This window comes from Fulmarus glacialis, unplaced genomic scaffold (genome assembly GCF_000690835.1).
Source record: "Fulmarus glacialis isolate BGI_N327 unplaced genomic scaffold, ASM69083v1 scaffold10324, whole genome shotgun sequence".
NCBI lineage: Eukaryota > Metazoa > Chordata > Aves > Procellariiformes > Procellariidae > Fulmarus > Fulmarus glacialis.
In genome coordinates, this window is record NW_009206085.1 from 4,838 (window position 1) to 20,123 (window position 15,286).

General features: G+C 43.7%; 1 protein-coding gene across 1 annotated transcript in view; it reads right to left on the reverse strand.

The window, feature by feature from the left end:
• Positions 1–731: 731 nt before the first annotated feature.
• EHHADH (enoyl-CoA, hydratase/3-hydroxyacyl CoA dehydrogenase) overlaps positions 732–15,286 on the reverse strand; it is a gene marked incomplete at its 5' end in the record, with an annotated part of 18,639 nt that continues 4,084 nt past the window's right edge. The window contains 2 exons of the mRNA XM_009575618.1: positions 732–2,188; positions 9,912–10,253. Coding sequence (XP_009573913.1) covers positions 918–2,188; positions 9,912–10,253 — 1,613 coding nt within the window. The remainder of the gene's footprint in view (positions 2,189–9,911; positions 10,254–15,286) is intronic.

Consider the following 15,286-nt stretch of genomic DNA (forward strand, 5'->3'; position numbering starts at 1 on the left):
TCTGGTCAATTAAGAGCATGCTGAGCCCCAAGACCTGGTAGCTGTAGGCAGGCAAGATAGGGGGAGAGATGGCAACCCATATCCACACTTAAGAGATGCCAGAAGATGTTTCTGCTTGGACAAAGCCGGGTGGGGATAATGATAATGGAGGATGGAGTCTGGATGCAGAAGGCCAGTCGTGAGCCAAGAGCACAGGGCAGGTTAGTCAGGTCAATGCGTTTGTGGCTTTTCTGTCATTTATTAGAATTTCCTCTGCAGCAGGGAGGAGGGACGGTACCAGCCCTGCCCCTTTCTCTCTGCCCAAACCTGCTCTCTCCAATTCATTTGACTTTACCTCTGAAAGGTGCTGCACCCCTTGTGCCATCTCTCCCCCAGCAGCGGGAAGGGAGCAGGCTCCAGCTGGCTGCCTTTGGGAGAGCCAAGGAATCTGGAGGTGGGCTGCACGGAAAGACCTGAACAAACTGGGAAATAGACTTAGGGCAGGATCTGGTAGAATAGTGACCATCTCTCTCTTGCCTCCTACCCTGATTTGCTTCATGGGCTGTGGATGCTGCTCCCTCCCTTCCACAAAGACAGACTGGATGAGAAGATGTACCGTACTGCACGATGGAAGAGACGTACAGCTGTGAAAACCTGAAGGTAGAGCAAAATGAGATGGGCCTTTAAACAGCAATGTGCAAAGCAGGCGGGTAAGGCTGGTGCTGGGAAGGGTGGGTGATGGCTGTGGTTACCTGCAGCAAGAGGGAGATTGAGATCAATCATCGGCCAAAGTTATTCTCTGCAAAGGCCCAGGAAGGTCAGTAACATTGTTTATGAGCCTGTAGCACTTTGGTTTTGATTGGAAAAGACAGTGCAATTACAGCACCTGTTTCATGAGATCTGCCTCCATTGAATTTATATAGCAGGCATCAACGAAATCACAGCTTGTTGCTCTGCCGGCTTAGGTAGGACATCCACTCTTTGAGGGCAGGGTTCCCCATAGCTACCAGCTTTTTCAGAAAGGCACTGGGCCGTAGCCCGGGAACATCAGGGTGGGCCTCAGAGTATTTCTGCAGTTTATCCAGAACACGAGGGAGCCCGACAGTGGAAGCATAGAACATGGGGCCACCCCTGTGCTTTGGCCACCCATAGCCATTGATATAAATTACATCCAGGTGTTCTGGGCCAGATGCTATTCCCTCAGCCAGGATGTCAAACCCTTCATTGATGAGGGGAAACAAACACCGCTCCAGGATTTCCTCCTGGTCTATAAAGCGGGTCTTGATGTGATGGGTGTCTCTGTACTGGGCCAGGAAGTTGTGAAGCCATGGATCTGGCTTGGCCGTCCGGCCCCCAGCCTTCTCGTACTGATACCAGCCTTTTCCAGTTTTCTGGCCAAACCTGCCATTCTCACACAGAAGGTCTGGCAGCGGGCTGTAGCGATGGCCATGCCGCTGGCGAGCAGGTGTTCCTGGAGGTAGTGAGGCCCCGGTGAGGCCCTGGCCCTTTCGAGACCTCCAGCCCACATCCAGCCCAGCAAGATCAGACATTCGGAAAGGTCCTATCTTAAACCCAAAATCTTCAAGAACCTGATCTACGGCTTCTGGTCTGCTTCCTTCCTCTAAAAGGAAAACTGCCTGTTGAACGTATGGAAACATCATTCGGTTCCCAACAAACCCAAAACAATTCCCTACCACCACTCCAACTTTTTTCAGTGCTTTGGCTAGCTGCATAGCAGTGGCAATGGCGGTGGGGGATGTGTGATGGCCATAGATTATTTCTAATAGCCTCATCACATGAGCAGGGGAGAAGAAGTGCGTGCCAATGACCTGCTGTGGGCGGCTCGTGGCAGAAGCTATTTCATCAATATTCAGGGCTGATGTGTTTGTACACAGAAAGGCCCCTGGCTTGCAGATTCTTGATAGCTTGTGGAATATTTCCTTCTTTAGTGCCATGTTCTCAAACACAGCCTCAATAACTAGATCTACGTCCCGCAACACATCAAAGTCCACAGTGAACTGGAGACGTGCAGGGTTATGGAAATCCAGGGTTTGAGCACCCTGCTCCATTTTCATAGCCTCGCGTTCCAAAAGGAGCATCACTGCTTTTCTTCCCGTGTTCAGATACTCCAGATTCTGCTCGAGGGCTACCACAGCTATGTTGGCCTTAACCAGAGAAGTCACAATGCCTCGGCCCATTGTTCCCAGCCCTAGGGATAAAAATGAGACAGATCAGAGACTATGAATAGAAAATGTTACAATTAATCACTTGACAGTAGCAATTCCTTTGTATCTCCAGGATAAAAAGCAAAAGCCTATGCAAAACGAGTGGTGCACAGATAGAAAAAAAGAATTGAAGACTGGGAAAAAGGAAGGGGAATTCTCCCTTTCAGTGAGCCTAAATGTTTGAAAAGCAGTAGCATAAAGGCAAGTTAATGTCCTCTCAAGCTTACAAAATATCACTGGGATTCACTCCAGTGTGTGCGGACCATGTGATTCATGTCTTCTCCCTGCAAAGTTTTATACCTAGATGGAAACCAGAATCACTTAGGTGTTAGAACCTGAGGATCAGAGACAGGAGATCTGAGTTTCAACTTCAACCCTATTAACAATTTCTAGCAGGCAGTTTCATAAGCTTCACCCTGAGAATATCAGTGCCTCTCTGCTCCTGTGAGGTGGTCCTTTATGGGCACTCACAGAAGAATATTAGTGTAAGCGAACACACCGCACCCAGAGATATTAACACCAGCAAAACTCAGACAACTGATTTCTCCCTCCTTCCAAGCTTCCTCTTCGTCCCCTTCCTCTTCTCCCTCTGCACTTCACTGTGTAATCTTTGAAGCAAACAAAATTCAGCTGATCGTGGACACCGATCTTCTCTAAACTTTGTCTTTAATGTCTTGTATGTCTCTTGTGACCAAGTCAAATAGGATGGGACTAACATAGTGTTCTTAATCCAGATTGCAACATCTCCTATCTCCTTTTTAATCACTCTGGAACATCAGTAGCGTTTTGCTTGCTGTTTGCACTTTGTATCAGGCATCTCTGCCCACTGCGAACTCTCCAAGTCCTCCAACACAGGCCATTCCTAACTTCTGAAGATTCTCGAAGACACAGTCTTCCTTGTCCAACCATGCAGTTAAAGCGCTTGCCCAGAATTCCTGTAACTGAGCATCCATTCAAGCTGTATTTTTTTTCTCCAAGATCCATAAATGCGCTACTACCAGCTCATACCCCCAGGAATACGAGCGTAGAGATTACTGGCTTGATCCCTTCCCTCTTTCTGAGCCCTTCCACCAGCTCTGCCCTCTATTACATTAAATGAAGCTTACACTTTCCTGTGATACACAACCCACACTATTTATCCTGCTCTCCCATGATGGAGGCTTTTCGGACTAAGTTAATACAAACTAGTAAGAGAAGGCCAGGGCAATTTTACCAGCTTTAAAAGTGCGAAGCATCTGAATGGGAGGATTATTAATATCCTAAATAAAGCAACAACCAGACAAAGTACAGTTTTGTTATAATTCTGTAAAAATGATTTTTTTAATCCCAGGTTTACAAATGAAAGCCAGCTAAACAAATAAACAGAAACAAGGGGATTAAAAAATTTGTCTAAAGCAGCTTTGTAAAGAAGAGCTGAAATTATGTCATCAGTTAAACAAGTTCCAACAATCAAGGTCAAACAAGGTAGTATGTTTTTCCTGCAGGCTACACAGCCATGGTTTAGTTCTGTCCACCCTCAGCTTGTGTACACACAAGACATTTAAAACATTCCCTGCTTAGCCACAAGAAGATAGTTTTTACAGACATCACTATCTGGCAGCCTGCTTATAAACCATTACACTCCCAAGCAAATGCTGAAGTTCCTTTCTAGGAAATTAGATTTGCTACTTCATAATCAAGTATTACTAAAAACTAATTTGAAAATAAAACTAGACTAACATGAATCAGTTCTTAGCATTTCAGTGTCCATGGTTTGCTGACTGAAATAACCCCAAACACAAATAGCTCCTCCCACTTTGCTCAGTACTCAGAGGCTTGGATGTGGTAGCAGGGACAGTCAGAGACAGTTCTTTCCCTGTCTTTGGTGAGCTACACGGACTGCTTTCTTCTCGGACAGTGTGGGAAGGTAACTCACCACCTCATGCATACCCACCAAGCCTGGCCCCATCTTTAAGGCTCTCTTTAGACATCAAGGGTTTGTCATTCTACATCTGAGTTCTTACGGCTCCCTCTTGAAGTCTCTTCTTCCTTTCCAGGGTTAAGACCTGGGATTTCTCCCTAGAATTTCCAAGCTCTACTAAAGAAATAATGCACACATCCTGGGCCTTATTAACTCCTGTTCCTCTCAGCTTCAGTCTCGTGACTGAAATCTTAGCAGTTCTCTTGCAATATGAACACGCTGCTTCTTCCTAAATCAAAACCTCTTCCATAACCAGAGGTTCTCCAGCTTTCTTTTCAAGGGAAGTTCTGCAGTGGTGTTAGCTGATTCCCCTGTTTGCCTTCGTCCACATGTAGTATGAGTACTCCCATCTAGGTTTTAGCCATCCCATGGTAGACAGGCATACATGCTTGTAGTACTTCCCTTTCTAGGCCACGGGAATAGGCTTATAGATAAGATATGAGCTTGCCAAGCTTGTTTCTGACCTGGAAAAGCTGTCTCTCAACTTACTACATAACTCTTCAGTGGCCTGTATGAAATGATGTTTAATGAAGCTGGCAGAGAGAGTAATGAAAGCCCCAAGGGTTTTGTTACATTAGAGCTTGCACAGCATGACTCCCCTGGAAATATTTTCTAAAATTGGGCTATAAAACTAAGGAGAGATTTGGCTATCTAGCAGGGAAAGAAGCATTTCTGACGGCTCCTCTTCTCAATTTCATAAAGCTGAGTGATCTTGGGGAAGAATATATTAGAGCAGAAAAAAATGGTGGGGAACCATTGGGCCTTACATGTGTAGAAGGCTGTAGAAGAAAGAGGAAGGGAAATGTCGCATGCTTGGCTCAGATCACACAGACAAAAACACGGCTAGGAACTACTCCAGAATTTCTACTCTATGTTTCATTTTCTTCCTCAGTAGTGCTCTCACTTCCCCCAAACCATGAAAAAACCCTATACTCTTATCTTGCATGCAGGGGACAGGTTTCAGAGCTATGTTACCACCTTTCATGCCCAAGGCACATCTTTCAAAAGATGACTGAAATCTGCTTCAGGAAAAAGAACAGTGTCTAGCCATCTTGCCTCTGGTATTTTGTTGTGAAATGTAGCTTTGACATATAAATAAAACTACACTTGAACCCATGTAATTTCAAGCCAAATATGGATATGACAAATCCATTTGCTGGGCAAGCTGAGTGAATAATGATTGTTAATTATTGATCTGTCACATGAGGTACCTAGAATATGAAAAATCATGCAAAATCAATTGAAGGACTTTAAAAACAAATTTCAAAACAAATGAACTCGAAATATGTAAAAAGCAACTCATGTACAGTCACACACACTAGAGAAATACAGATCAGTGGAAAATATTCTGAACTATAATGAATATTTAAACTTTAAAATGCTGGGCAATGGAAATAATACTTTATAGATTAGTAAAACTATGCAAAGACCGTTCCAGTTTTCCTGTTAAAAACAACAATGACAATTGGGAGTGGCGGACTGCTGCAGACTGGAGCTGCTTCTTTCTCTGTTTCAGGGTATTAATTTCAAGCAGAAATAACATGATACTCAAGGCAAGCAGGGAGCTGTGGGAAGACTGCAGAAAGGACAGAGAACTCCTTTTCTGGGTGACGAGAAATCAGAGAAAGTGGAAAGAGATGGGAGCCAAGAGTTCAGAACAAGCAGAAGCAAATTAAATAGGTGACATTGCACGTGGCTGAAGACAGTCAAGGACAGCAGGCCAAGAGCAGGAGGGATCCCACATAGCTGGGTGTTACCCACTTCTCAGTCTTTCAGCGAGCAAACTGCAGACAAAGGCAGCTGATAGGAAGCCCGCACTGCACAGGAATGGTTGCCAGTTCATCAGCAATGCTATCTATCAAGCATGCCCACAAAAATGATACATCATCCTTGATGTTGAATCTACATTAAGACATGGTCAGCAAGTGATGTGTCAGCTCCCTCCAACAAATTCCTGCTAATATTGGACAGACAGGGGAGCCACAAAGCAAGGCTCCCCTAGCATTCATGGCACTGTTTCCGTACCCTAAAGGTCCTCTGTGCTTACGGAAAAGGTACTGAAGGAGGAGGAAGTCAACGTGATCTTCTCAGTTGCTTCCCATCGTGCAGCGATAAAAGACAGAAGCAGCAGCATAATGCAACATGGTTTTAGTGTATGAAACAGCACAGCACTGTCTACTGGAAAATGGGGTCTGCATGATTTCTGACCATCCAAAATGGATGCAACATCTTGCTCTGACTGCCCTCCTCTCTGCAATGAAAGTAGAGAGACCCTGGATCACCTACGTAGACTCAATACTTAAATGGATGAGCGGCACTATTTTAAAAGGTGTCAGTCCCTCAAAAATCATCCCTAAGATTTTGATTTCTGGTGCTGCAAGAATGCACTTAAGATCAAGAATGTGAAATTATGAGATACTGTACAGCATCGTACTGGCTGGAGAATGACTTTTTGTTACAGCAGCCTGAAAGAAAAAATACAATTGTGTTGGCATGTTCTATGCCTGTCTCTAACGGACTTGCAATTTCACTGATATCAAAAGGCAAAATAAGAAGAAAATCTTCCAGAGGAAGGAGCAAAAGCACAGCGGGGTGACAGAAAGAAGTGATGGAAAGCAGTGACAATTAATATGGAGTGGGATTCAGAGTTAAAAGGAGGTGATCAATAACTTCCAAAATAGGAGATGTCACTTATCACATGAAGTATAATATGAACAACTAGCATAAACAAAGCAAGCTATAATTGTGAGCTATGGGGGCTGTATTGATAGAAGCAGTGATTCAGAAAAGGCATTAGAGTCTTGGTAAGTGTCAAGGCCCTGAGTGCACTGATAAGCTTTAATGACCCTGACCAGCTACACCTGGAGCCTCCACCCACACGCACTGCCCATGGCCCTCAGAGCCCCATTTAAGCTCAGACCTGGGCCTTCAGTCCCTTCCTAACCTATGCTGGAGGAGTTCTGGTGTCTTACTATGGCTGTGCCAGGCTATGGACACGGCTGATCCAGACCTCAGCCTGCAGACTGGCTTCCCAACTTTACCTCTGGACCTGCATAATCATGTGAACTTTGCTTGATCATCTGAACTTCTAGTAGATCCTGGCCATGGTCTGCCCTGCTTGCCTTCCTCAGGTACTGTAAATAATTGATACAGCAGTGGGTTGTGCTGCCATCCAGAGGGTGAAATGGGTTGATAGGAACTTCATGAAGTTCAGCAAGGGGAAGTGCAAAGCCCTGCATCTGGGGAGGAATAGTCCTACGCACCAGTATACGCTGGGGGCTGACTGGCTGGAAAGCAGCTCTGCAGAAAAGGATCTGGGGGTCCTGGCGGACACAAAGTTGACTATGAGCAGCAATATGACCTTGTGGCAAAGAAGGCAAATGGTACACTGGGCTGCATTAGGAGGAGTCTTGCTGGCAGGTTGAGGGAGGTGATCCTTCCCCTCTACTTAGCACTGGTGAGACCATACCTGGAGTACTGTGTCCAGTTCTGGGCTCTCCAGTATAAGAGTGATATGGGGCTATTGGAGTGAGTTCAGTGAAGGGCCACTAAGACGATTTAGGGACTGGAGCGTGTCTCATGAGGAAAGGCTGAGAGAGCTGTGACTCCAGCCTAGAGAAGGCTTGGGGGATCTCACCAATGTATATAAATACCTGAAGGGAAAGTGTAAAGAAGATGGAGCCAGACTCTTTTCAGTGGCCTCCAGTGACAGGACCAGAGGCAACGGGCACAAACTGAAACATGGGAGGTTCCATCTGAACATAAGAAAACACTTTTTTTACTGTGGGGGTGACTGAGCACTGGTACAGGTTGCCCAGAGAGGTTGTAGAGTCTTCATCCTTGGAGATATTCAAAAGCCATCTGGACATGGTCCTGGGCATCTGGCTCTAGGTGGCCCTGTTTGAGCAGGGGAGTTACGCAAGATGACATTCAGAGGTCCCTTCCAGCCTCAGAGATTCTGTGGTTCTGTCCCCCGGGAGGTGTTATTGCCATTGGCTCCCCATCCCTGGGGCGCAGCTGCTCCCTGCCAGTAGATAGTTAATAAGATGTGTTGAACATGGCTAATATGAAAGTTGGCTGTTACCTTGAGCATACTAAGTAGGAGCAAGGAAGAAACATCTTGGTACCTGGTCTTAGTGTAATTACTCCTGGAATACTGTTCCCACTTCAGCTATGCATGCTTTATGAAGTGTTGAAAAATTAGGGCAAGTTCAGAGACATGAAAATGACCAAAGCGTGACAGATTGTGCTCTGCAGCAGATGTATCAAAGCACTTAGTTTATTTATTCTGCAAAAAGTATGGGTTAACTTGTGTGTTGTCTGTAACCAGTTACAAAAACACTGAAACTTGGGGCTAGAAGTTGGGGCAATTTCAGACGAGAATTCAGAAACCTGTCTGGAGATGAGATGCAAGTACTTAATCCAATGGATGGGAGATGTAGCCCAGCCAGTTCAGCTTGGAAATAAGATAGAGATCATATTTCTACTAGAAACTTTCAAACAGAGATTGCACTTGTCCTTAGAATTCCCTCTAGCTCAGTTACAGCACCAAAATAAGCAGATCAGATCTAAACAGCCCTTCTGGCTAAACTGTCACTGCGATTGGGACTTTGCAAATGTATTATTCTGGCATGACTTATCAGTATGTAGCAAAGAATGCCCATTCTAGTCACCTGATCATTCCTACAAAACTTCAAGACAAGCCCTTCCTGCCAAAGGAAGGACTGACCAAAGTTGTAGGACTGACCTGTCTGGGATTGCGTGTGTCCAAAGTACCGTGCTCTTCAAGTCACATGATAAATCTGGCAATAATTCATGCCTCTTTATCTGAATACTGTAACACCCACGGATCCTCCTCACAAGGTTTGTGGACCAATGTTTAAAAACCATTTTCATTACAAGTATGGCATGGCAGCTAATGAAGGGAACTTCCAAAAAAAAAAAAAGCGTTTCTATGGCCTGAAATGAGCTTTCAGAGAGCTCATATTGCAGGGTACAAGAGGCCTGAGAAGTACCCAGGAAAGACCAGTGTTGATCTGGTGAGCTTCCTCTGAAACAGAATGGATGTTTTCCAAGTGCTCCATTACTTGTCTAACTGGTTTTTGAGTGCTACTATCAACAGGCAAAGCTGTTTTTTTTAAAATCTCAGCAGTTCATCGATGGTTTTATTTAAATTGCTCTTATAAAAAATTAATGAAGGCATTCTCTTGCTGGGCTACAAAATGGCAGGAGTGGATCCTAGTGAGATGAAATCTTCTTAAAATACATCTGTCAAAACGTTTTTGTATTAATATATCCGTGAGTGACTCTGTGCACATGCACTTGCAGTACAGAACTAGACCAGGAGGAGGAGAATTTCATGCAAACCTGCTTATAATATGGAACAAAGCCAGGACTCAACATAGCAGCATGTAAAAGGGAACAGACTGCTTATGGTCCATAGATGAAGCTGTCTCTGAAGTGAGAGGAAGTTATTCTTCCAAAGAAAGAGGTGGCATCAGGTAACAATCTAGTGCCATCTGAATTTCTGAGCTTACCAATGCAATGACAACTTCCCTCCTTGCATGTCACCTAGGGGTGTGGAGTATCTTTGCCTGTGATGGGTACCAGTGAATTTGAGTGACTGCTAGAGAATCCCACTTCAGCCTTCTGCCATGAGTAAAGCCTGATTATACTCATTCCACTCCCGTTCAGCTCTGCTGTTAGCTGCGCGGTCAGCAATCACAACAACTTTTTCATTCCCTTACCTATCACAGCTGCTTTGTGGATGGGCTGAGGGGAAGCACTTTTCCATGAAGCTCCACTGGGTGTTGTCCACTTCTGCACGGCTCTCTCTGCGAAGAAAGCGTATTGCAGTGCTTGGGCCTGGCCTGAAGTCAGCAGGACATTAAACAGCTCTCGCTCCTTCTGGACTCCAACTGCGAAGGGCTGCTCTGTCGTGGCTTTGACTGCCTGGAAGCACAGCTCTGGAGCTAGGCACCCATGGGCCTGTTTCTTCACCTTCGCAAAAGCCTCACTGAGAAATGCTTCCATGTTGGGCAGTTTTGGAACTGGCTTCAGGCTGAGCCTGCGGGGTCCCAGTGGCTGGCCTGCGGGTAGAAAAATGGAGTTATAGAACAAAGCATCCACATCTGGAAGACTACAGATTTTCACCCCTTTATACATAGACTGGGAATGCAGTCTACCTCTTTTCCTCCTAAGCTCACTGCATTAGGGCTTGCATGGCATAGTGATCTGGGTCTAGAACTAGTGTCTGACATTTCTCTTTAGCTTTCTGTTTGCTCTGACAATTACAATTTTTCAAGTCCATTTTCAGACTTCAAAAAAGCAAGATTTCAATTTCAAAGAAGTAATTCTCTCCTTCCTTTTCTCAGCTACACAGAGTGCCTTGACTTCCCCAGTTGTCTTATTCCACAGTCCCAGCTGCCACATTCATATGGCTCTTTCTATAAGCTTCAGTACTGAAGTTTTCCTCCAGCATTGTTTAGTACTCAGTGCCCAATTGACTCTGCTAGCCAGATGCATTCCAGCCAGGGTCCTGACCCAGGCATTTATATGAGAGAGTGGGAAATATACCCTGACTTCAATTCTTCCCTGACAGCAGGAGTCCCTCTATTCACTTTAGGACTAACCAAGAGGACAGTTCACACAGCATGAGTTGGGGAGCAAATGAATAACAAGGGAGAGTTCATGCTTCTGTGTCAGCAAGGGGTGAATCAAGCAGCCACACAAATACATGAGGCTCATTACAGACAGAGGTTGCTATGGCGATACCTAGAAAGGATTTTAATTGAGAGAAGTTAGTTACGTTTCAGATGCCAAAAACCTCTCCATCCTCTTCAGAAGTACAAACCGTGGTGCCTGCTAGGAGATCTCTGATCTGTCCAAACTCAGGCTGTTCCTAAGCTCTTAAGGGCAGCTTGCCTCAGTAAAGACCGTGGAGGAACAAGATCAGAAATTCAGGATGTATCCCCTTAACATTCCAACATTTTTAAAAAGACCCTTTTGTCATCATAGCCACATCCAGACTGTTAACTAACTGTGTAGCAATGTTACTGCACTGACTGCTGCAGTGCTGTTCCCAGAAGCACCCAGGACTGCCACCAAAGCAGGATGATGGGTGAGCCCCCTCTAATGAGAACCTTAAAACCTTATGCCAAGAAGCTCTCTGGTACACAGTTTCATTGCCCTAGCCTCTCTTATGAGCTCTGCCACAGGAGCACACTTCCTTCAAAGGGGGCATATTGCATCCAGCTCCCCTCTTTCTTCCTGTTGTCTGAGTTAGGAAAGTGCCAGTGCATCAGCAGAAGGAAATCATACACAGGATGCTGAAGAGCAGGAATAATGGCAGCACTGCAACCACGGTTGCCCAAAGAACATGTCCTGACTCTAGCTCTTCCTCCAAGATGGAGCAATGTTTAAGAGAAACAGAAAATGAGTTTCCAGGATGAGTTAAGATACTGATTTCCTGAAACAATGGTCTTCAGAGCTCAGGCTTTTTAATTAAGCCTTTTAGAGAACACAAAAAGATGAACACTCACTGTGTAAGTAGCTCCCCTTTTAATCAGAGTTCATAAAAATAATGTTTTCACATTGACAGTGAATATATAGTTTGTATCTGCCAGTATTGCAGGATTTAGTCAGGATAATGTTCCTTTATTCTGGAATCCTTTGTTTCTCCCCTAAATGTATGTTTTTAACCCAGAAGTGCTCTTTATCCACAGTCCTTTATTTAGGACTTAAATAGTGGCTTTCATTTCATCACAAGAGGAAACCTCAGGTTTGTCCCAGAAAGCAGATCTGATGGCTGGAAAGTCACTTAAAGACTGGGCAGATCAAGGGACTTCATACGACATCTCTAATCTGGAAAGGACTGGTAAAAAAGGAATACTACTGGGAGCCTTTATGCTTGGTCTTCAGATAGCAGATAGTACTTGTAAGCACAAATACTGATGGGGGACATAAGACAGTTCCTCAGAGTAAAAAAGAAAAGTAACTCTCCTCAGGGTCCTGTAATAAAACTCTTATTTAGCTGTAAGCTAAATAGGTTTTGCTAAGTATTTCTACAGCATCTCCATGCAGTGTCTTTGCTTCTGCAATGCTAATAAGAATCAAGGGCATATTTATGAACAGGTAAAAATGATCTGAATCCAAACCTGGGAAGAAGAGATCAGTGTGGGACACCCGTGGCTTGATTTCTGAAATCAAAGCAGTAGGAACATGATGAACAGTATCAGACATCAGTGCTGTAGAGTCATCCATGCACAGGAGCTAGCACAGATACCTGCTTTGTTTTACTAGGGTTTGTAGTCCAGGTGGCACAAAGGACAGATCAAGTCTATAAAATTTCTATCAGCAAAAGCAACATGTAAGCATGCAGTATCAAATATTATGCTATTTAAAGCAAAAAAAAAAAGATACTGTAGTTGTAAACCCTCAGGATATTACGTGACTCCACATGCAAGAGGCAGGCATAGCCTAACAGTCTTCCTGGTGCAGTGAACTGCTTGTGAATTTCTGAGAAATAAAGCTGAAACTGGACCCCTGCTCCTCAGGGTTGCAGTGGTCTCAGGCCTGCCAGAGAGAAGTCCAGCTTATGTCAGACCTCTCACATACCCTGGTTGTGTCAAAGGGGTACTTTGCTAGACCTTCTGCCTAAAGAAGGTGGCAGCCAGAATCACGAGCCCTGGAGAGAGACTAAAATGTCTTTTTATTGTACATCTTCCCAGAGATGACGCACTAAAGGCCCTTGCAACTGTAACTGAAAGCCTTTCTCCAACAGCCTCCATTTAAAGCATGCAATTACCTAACAGCACTATCTGTTACTCCTTTGGGTTTTACGAGACTCAGAAGAAACACATGCTTCCTCCACAGTTACTCTTAGTGGCTTACAGTCAGAAACTCATAATCATCTTTCCACGCAGAATTTAATACCTGTGGGGCCTGAGCTAGTCTAAATTGAATGGATTTTCCTTGGTGCAAGTCATTGATACTTTTATGCTCTGAGAAGATGATAAAGGTCAATCAGCAGATGTGGTCAGAAAGCAAGGGATGATTATATATGAAGTGAGAGCTTCAAAGAATCTGCTGTGCAGAAGATCAGCAGCCATTTTCTCCTCCAGCCAAGGAAGACTACAGCAGGCCAGCAAGAGGTGGGCAGCATAAGCTGCAAGCTACTGCCTGCCACAAGCAATTACCATTTTTCAATTTTGTGATGCCATCAGGTGGACAAATTATGTAATGCAGCGTTGAATTAGTGCAGTGATTATCAAGCATGTTTAATGAAAGAACATTCTCTTTGTCTCCAAGGATTTAGCTCCTGTCTATTTCTTCTAAAAAATGCCTTAAAAAGTTAAGATATTTTCTTTTGCCTAAAGAGGCCAATTTGTCTAAAGAAGGCCAGGAACATACGTTTGCTTCCTATCGGCAATATATAATTACTGTTTTTAATGAAGAATTTAACTCAGAATCAATAATTGTCTCTGTGTATTCCTACAACCACTTATTCAGGACTGTTTCAGAACTCCTTTTGAAGGTGTTCTTCATTAGGAATAATCCATAAAAATGTATGGATGAAGATGCTTTCCCAACATACCTACCATAAAGGTAGCTCTATCAACTGCATATTGAAACAATAATCAAGGACCCTTGCTTCAGTACGGCCAGTCATTTGAGACTGATCTCTTGCCATGAGATACTGCAGCTCCAGTGCTGAGGAAGCTTTAGAAGAAAATAATTTCTCAATTGATTCTTTGAGACTTAATTTTGCAGTACAGCCTTCCCAGGAATAGAAATTCCATCAGTGACAAAACTAGTTATTTAGCCAAACTGCTCTGTAAAAAGCCAGCAGTTGTTAGTCTCATGTTTTAAAAAAAAATTCTCATCAGAAACAAAATGCTGCATGCCATATGAAGACAGTGGACTTCTGTGATGGCATTTTTTTTGTGCAATTCTGTCTCTGGTTTTATTAAGATTATCTGAAAAATGTTCACTGAAAACAACTCAATGTGAACAAAAACCAGGCCAGCTATGCAAGACTGTCATCTCTTCTGCAGCCCTGAGTTAGTGCTTGATGCAGAGAAAGAAAAGCGCTGGTTTGCCTTTGTATGGCAGGAGAATTACATTAACTTTAGGCAAAGGCCAAAGCCAGGAATGACTCAAAAGGAACATATGGACTCTGGGTACACCATTCTTTCAAATTACCAGGTAACCCGAGGCTAAAAGGTGCATCAAAACTTTCATGGTCTTCTGCAAGATCTAATGAGAAATTTTCCAAGCAGGAAAGAAATAAAGATTAGCTGACTTGCCAGTATTTTCACTGGTAAAGCACATACTGTAAATGCCAGTAAAGCTGCTGAAAAGAGTCTGAAAGCATTTTTCAAGTCCTGTTGGAGTTGGTATATAGTGTGATGTGCAATACCTTCAACGACATTACTCATTTTTACTGGGCTAACTCAAACCAGCAATAAACAGAAAATCTACCACTAATAATGAGTAAGACTAGAACAGGTTACCTGCTATACAATTCTCAAAAATTTTTCTTGGTAGTGACAATTTCTAATGAAGATGAAGCTACAGAAGAGGAATTTGCCAGTAGTGGTAATGGACATAAGTTCCAGAAAGCAAGAGACACTGAGGAACAGTGTGCTCAATGATTCATTCCTGAAGTTCTCTAAGGTCAAGCTGACTTTCACAACTGTCAACTGCTGCACAATGTCTGTCGCAGAAGAAATAAACATACAAATACCTAAATTTCACCTACTTTCACATAGCATTTGTTGAAATCCAGAATGCTTGCTGGTTTGCCAGTTGTAGCAATGTATCTATTACTCATTTTATGATACACTGCTGCTGCCATCAATACTGGTATAGATCTTATGCAGGGCATCATTCAGAAGCTCAGAGGGTACATCAAAGGGAACACTGTTTGTTGGGTTAATTTGCCTAGAAGAGTAGCAATATTTCACTGCTCTCCCAACAGATGGAGAAACAGAGTTCTCATTCAAAACAGACACAAAATCAGTGAACCAAAGTATCTTTGTTTTTCTTAGAAGCAATAGTGAAGTACATCACCCACCTCTTTCTAAAGAATTATATTTAAATAGTCTGATTACATATAGGG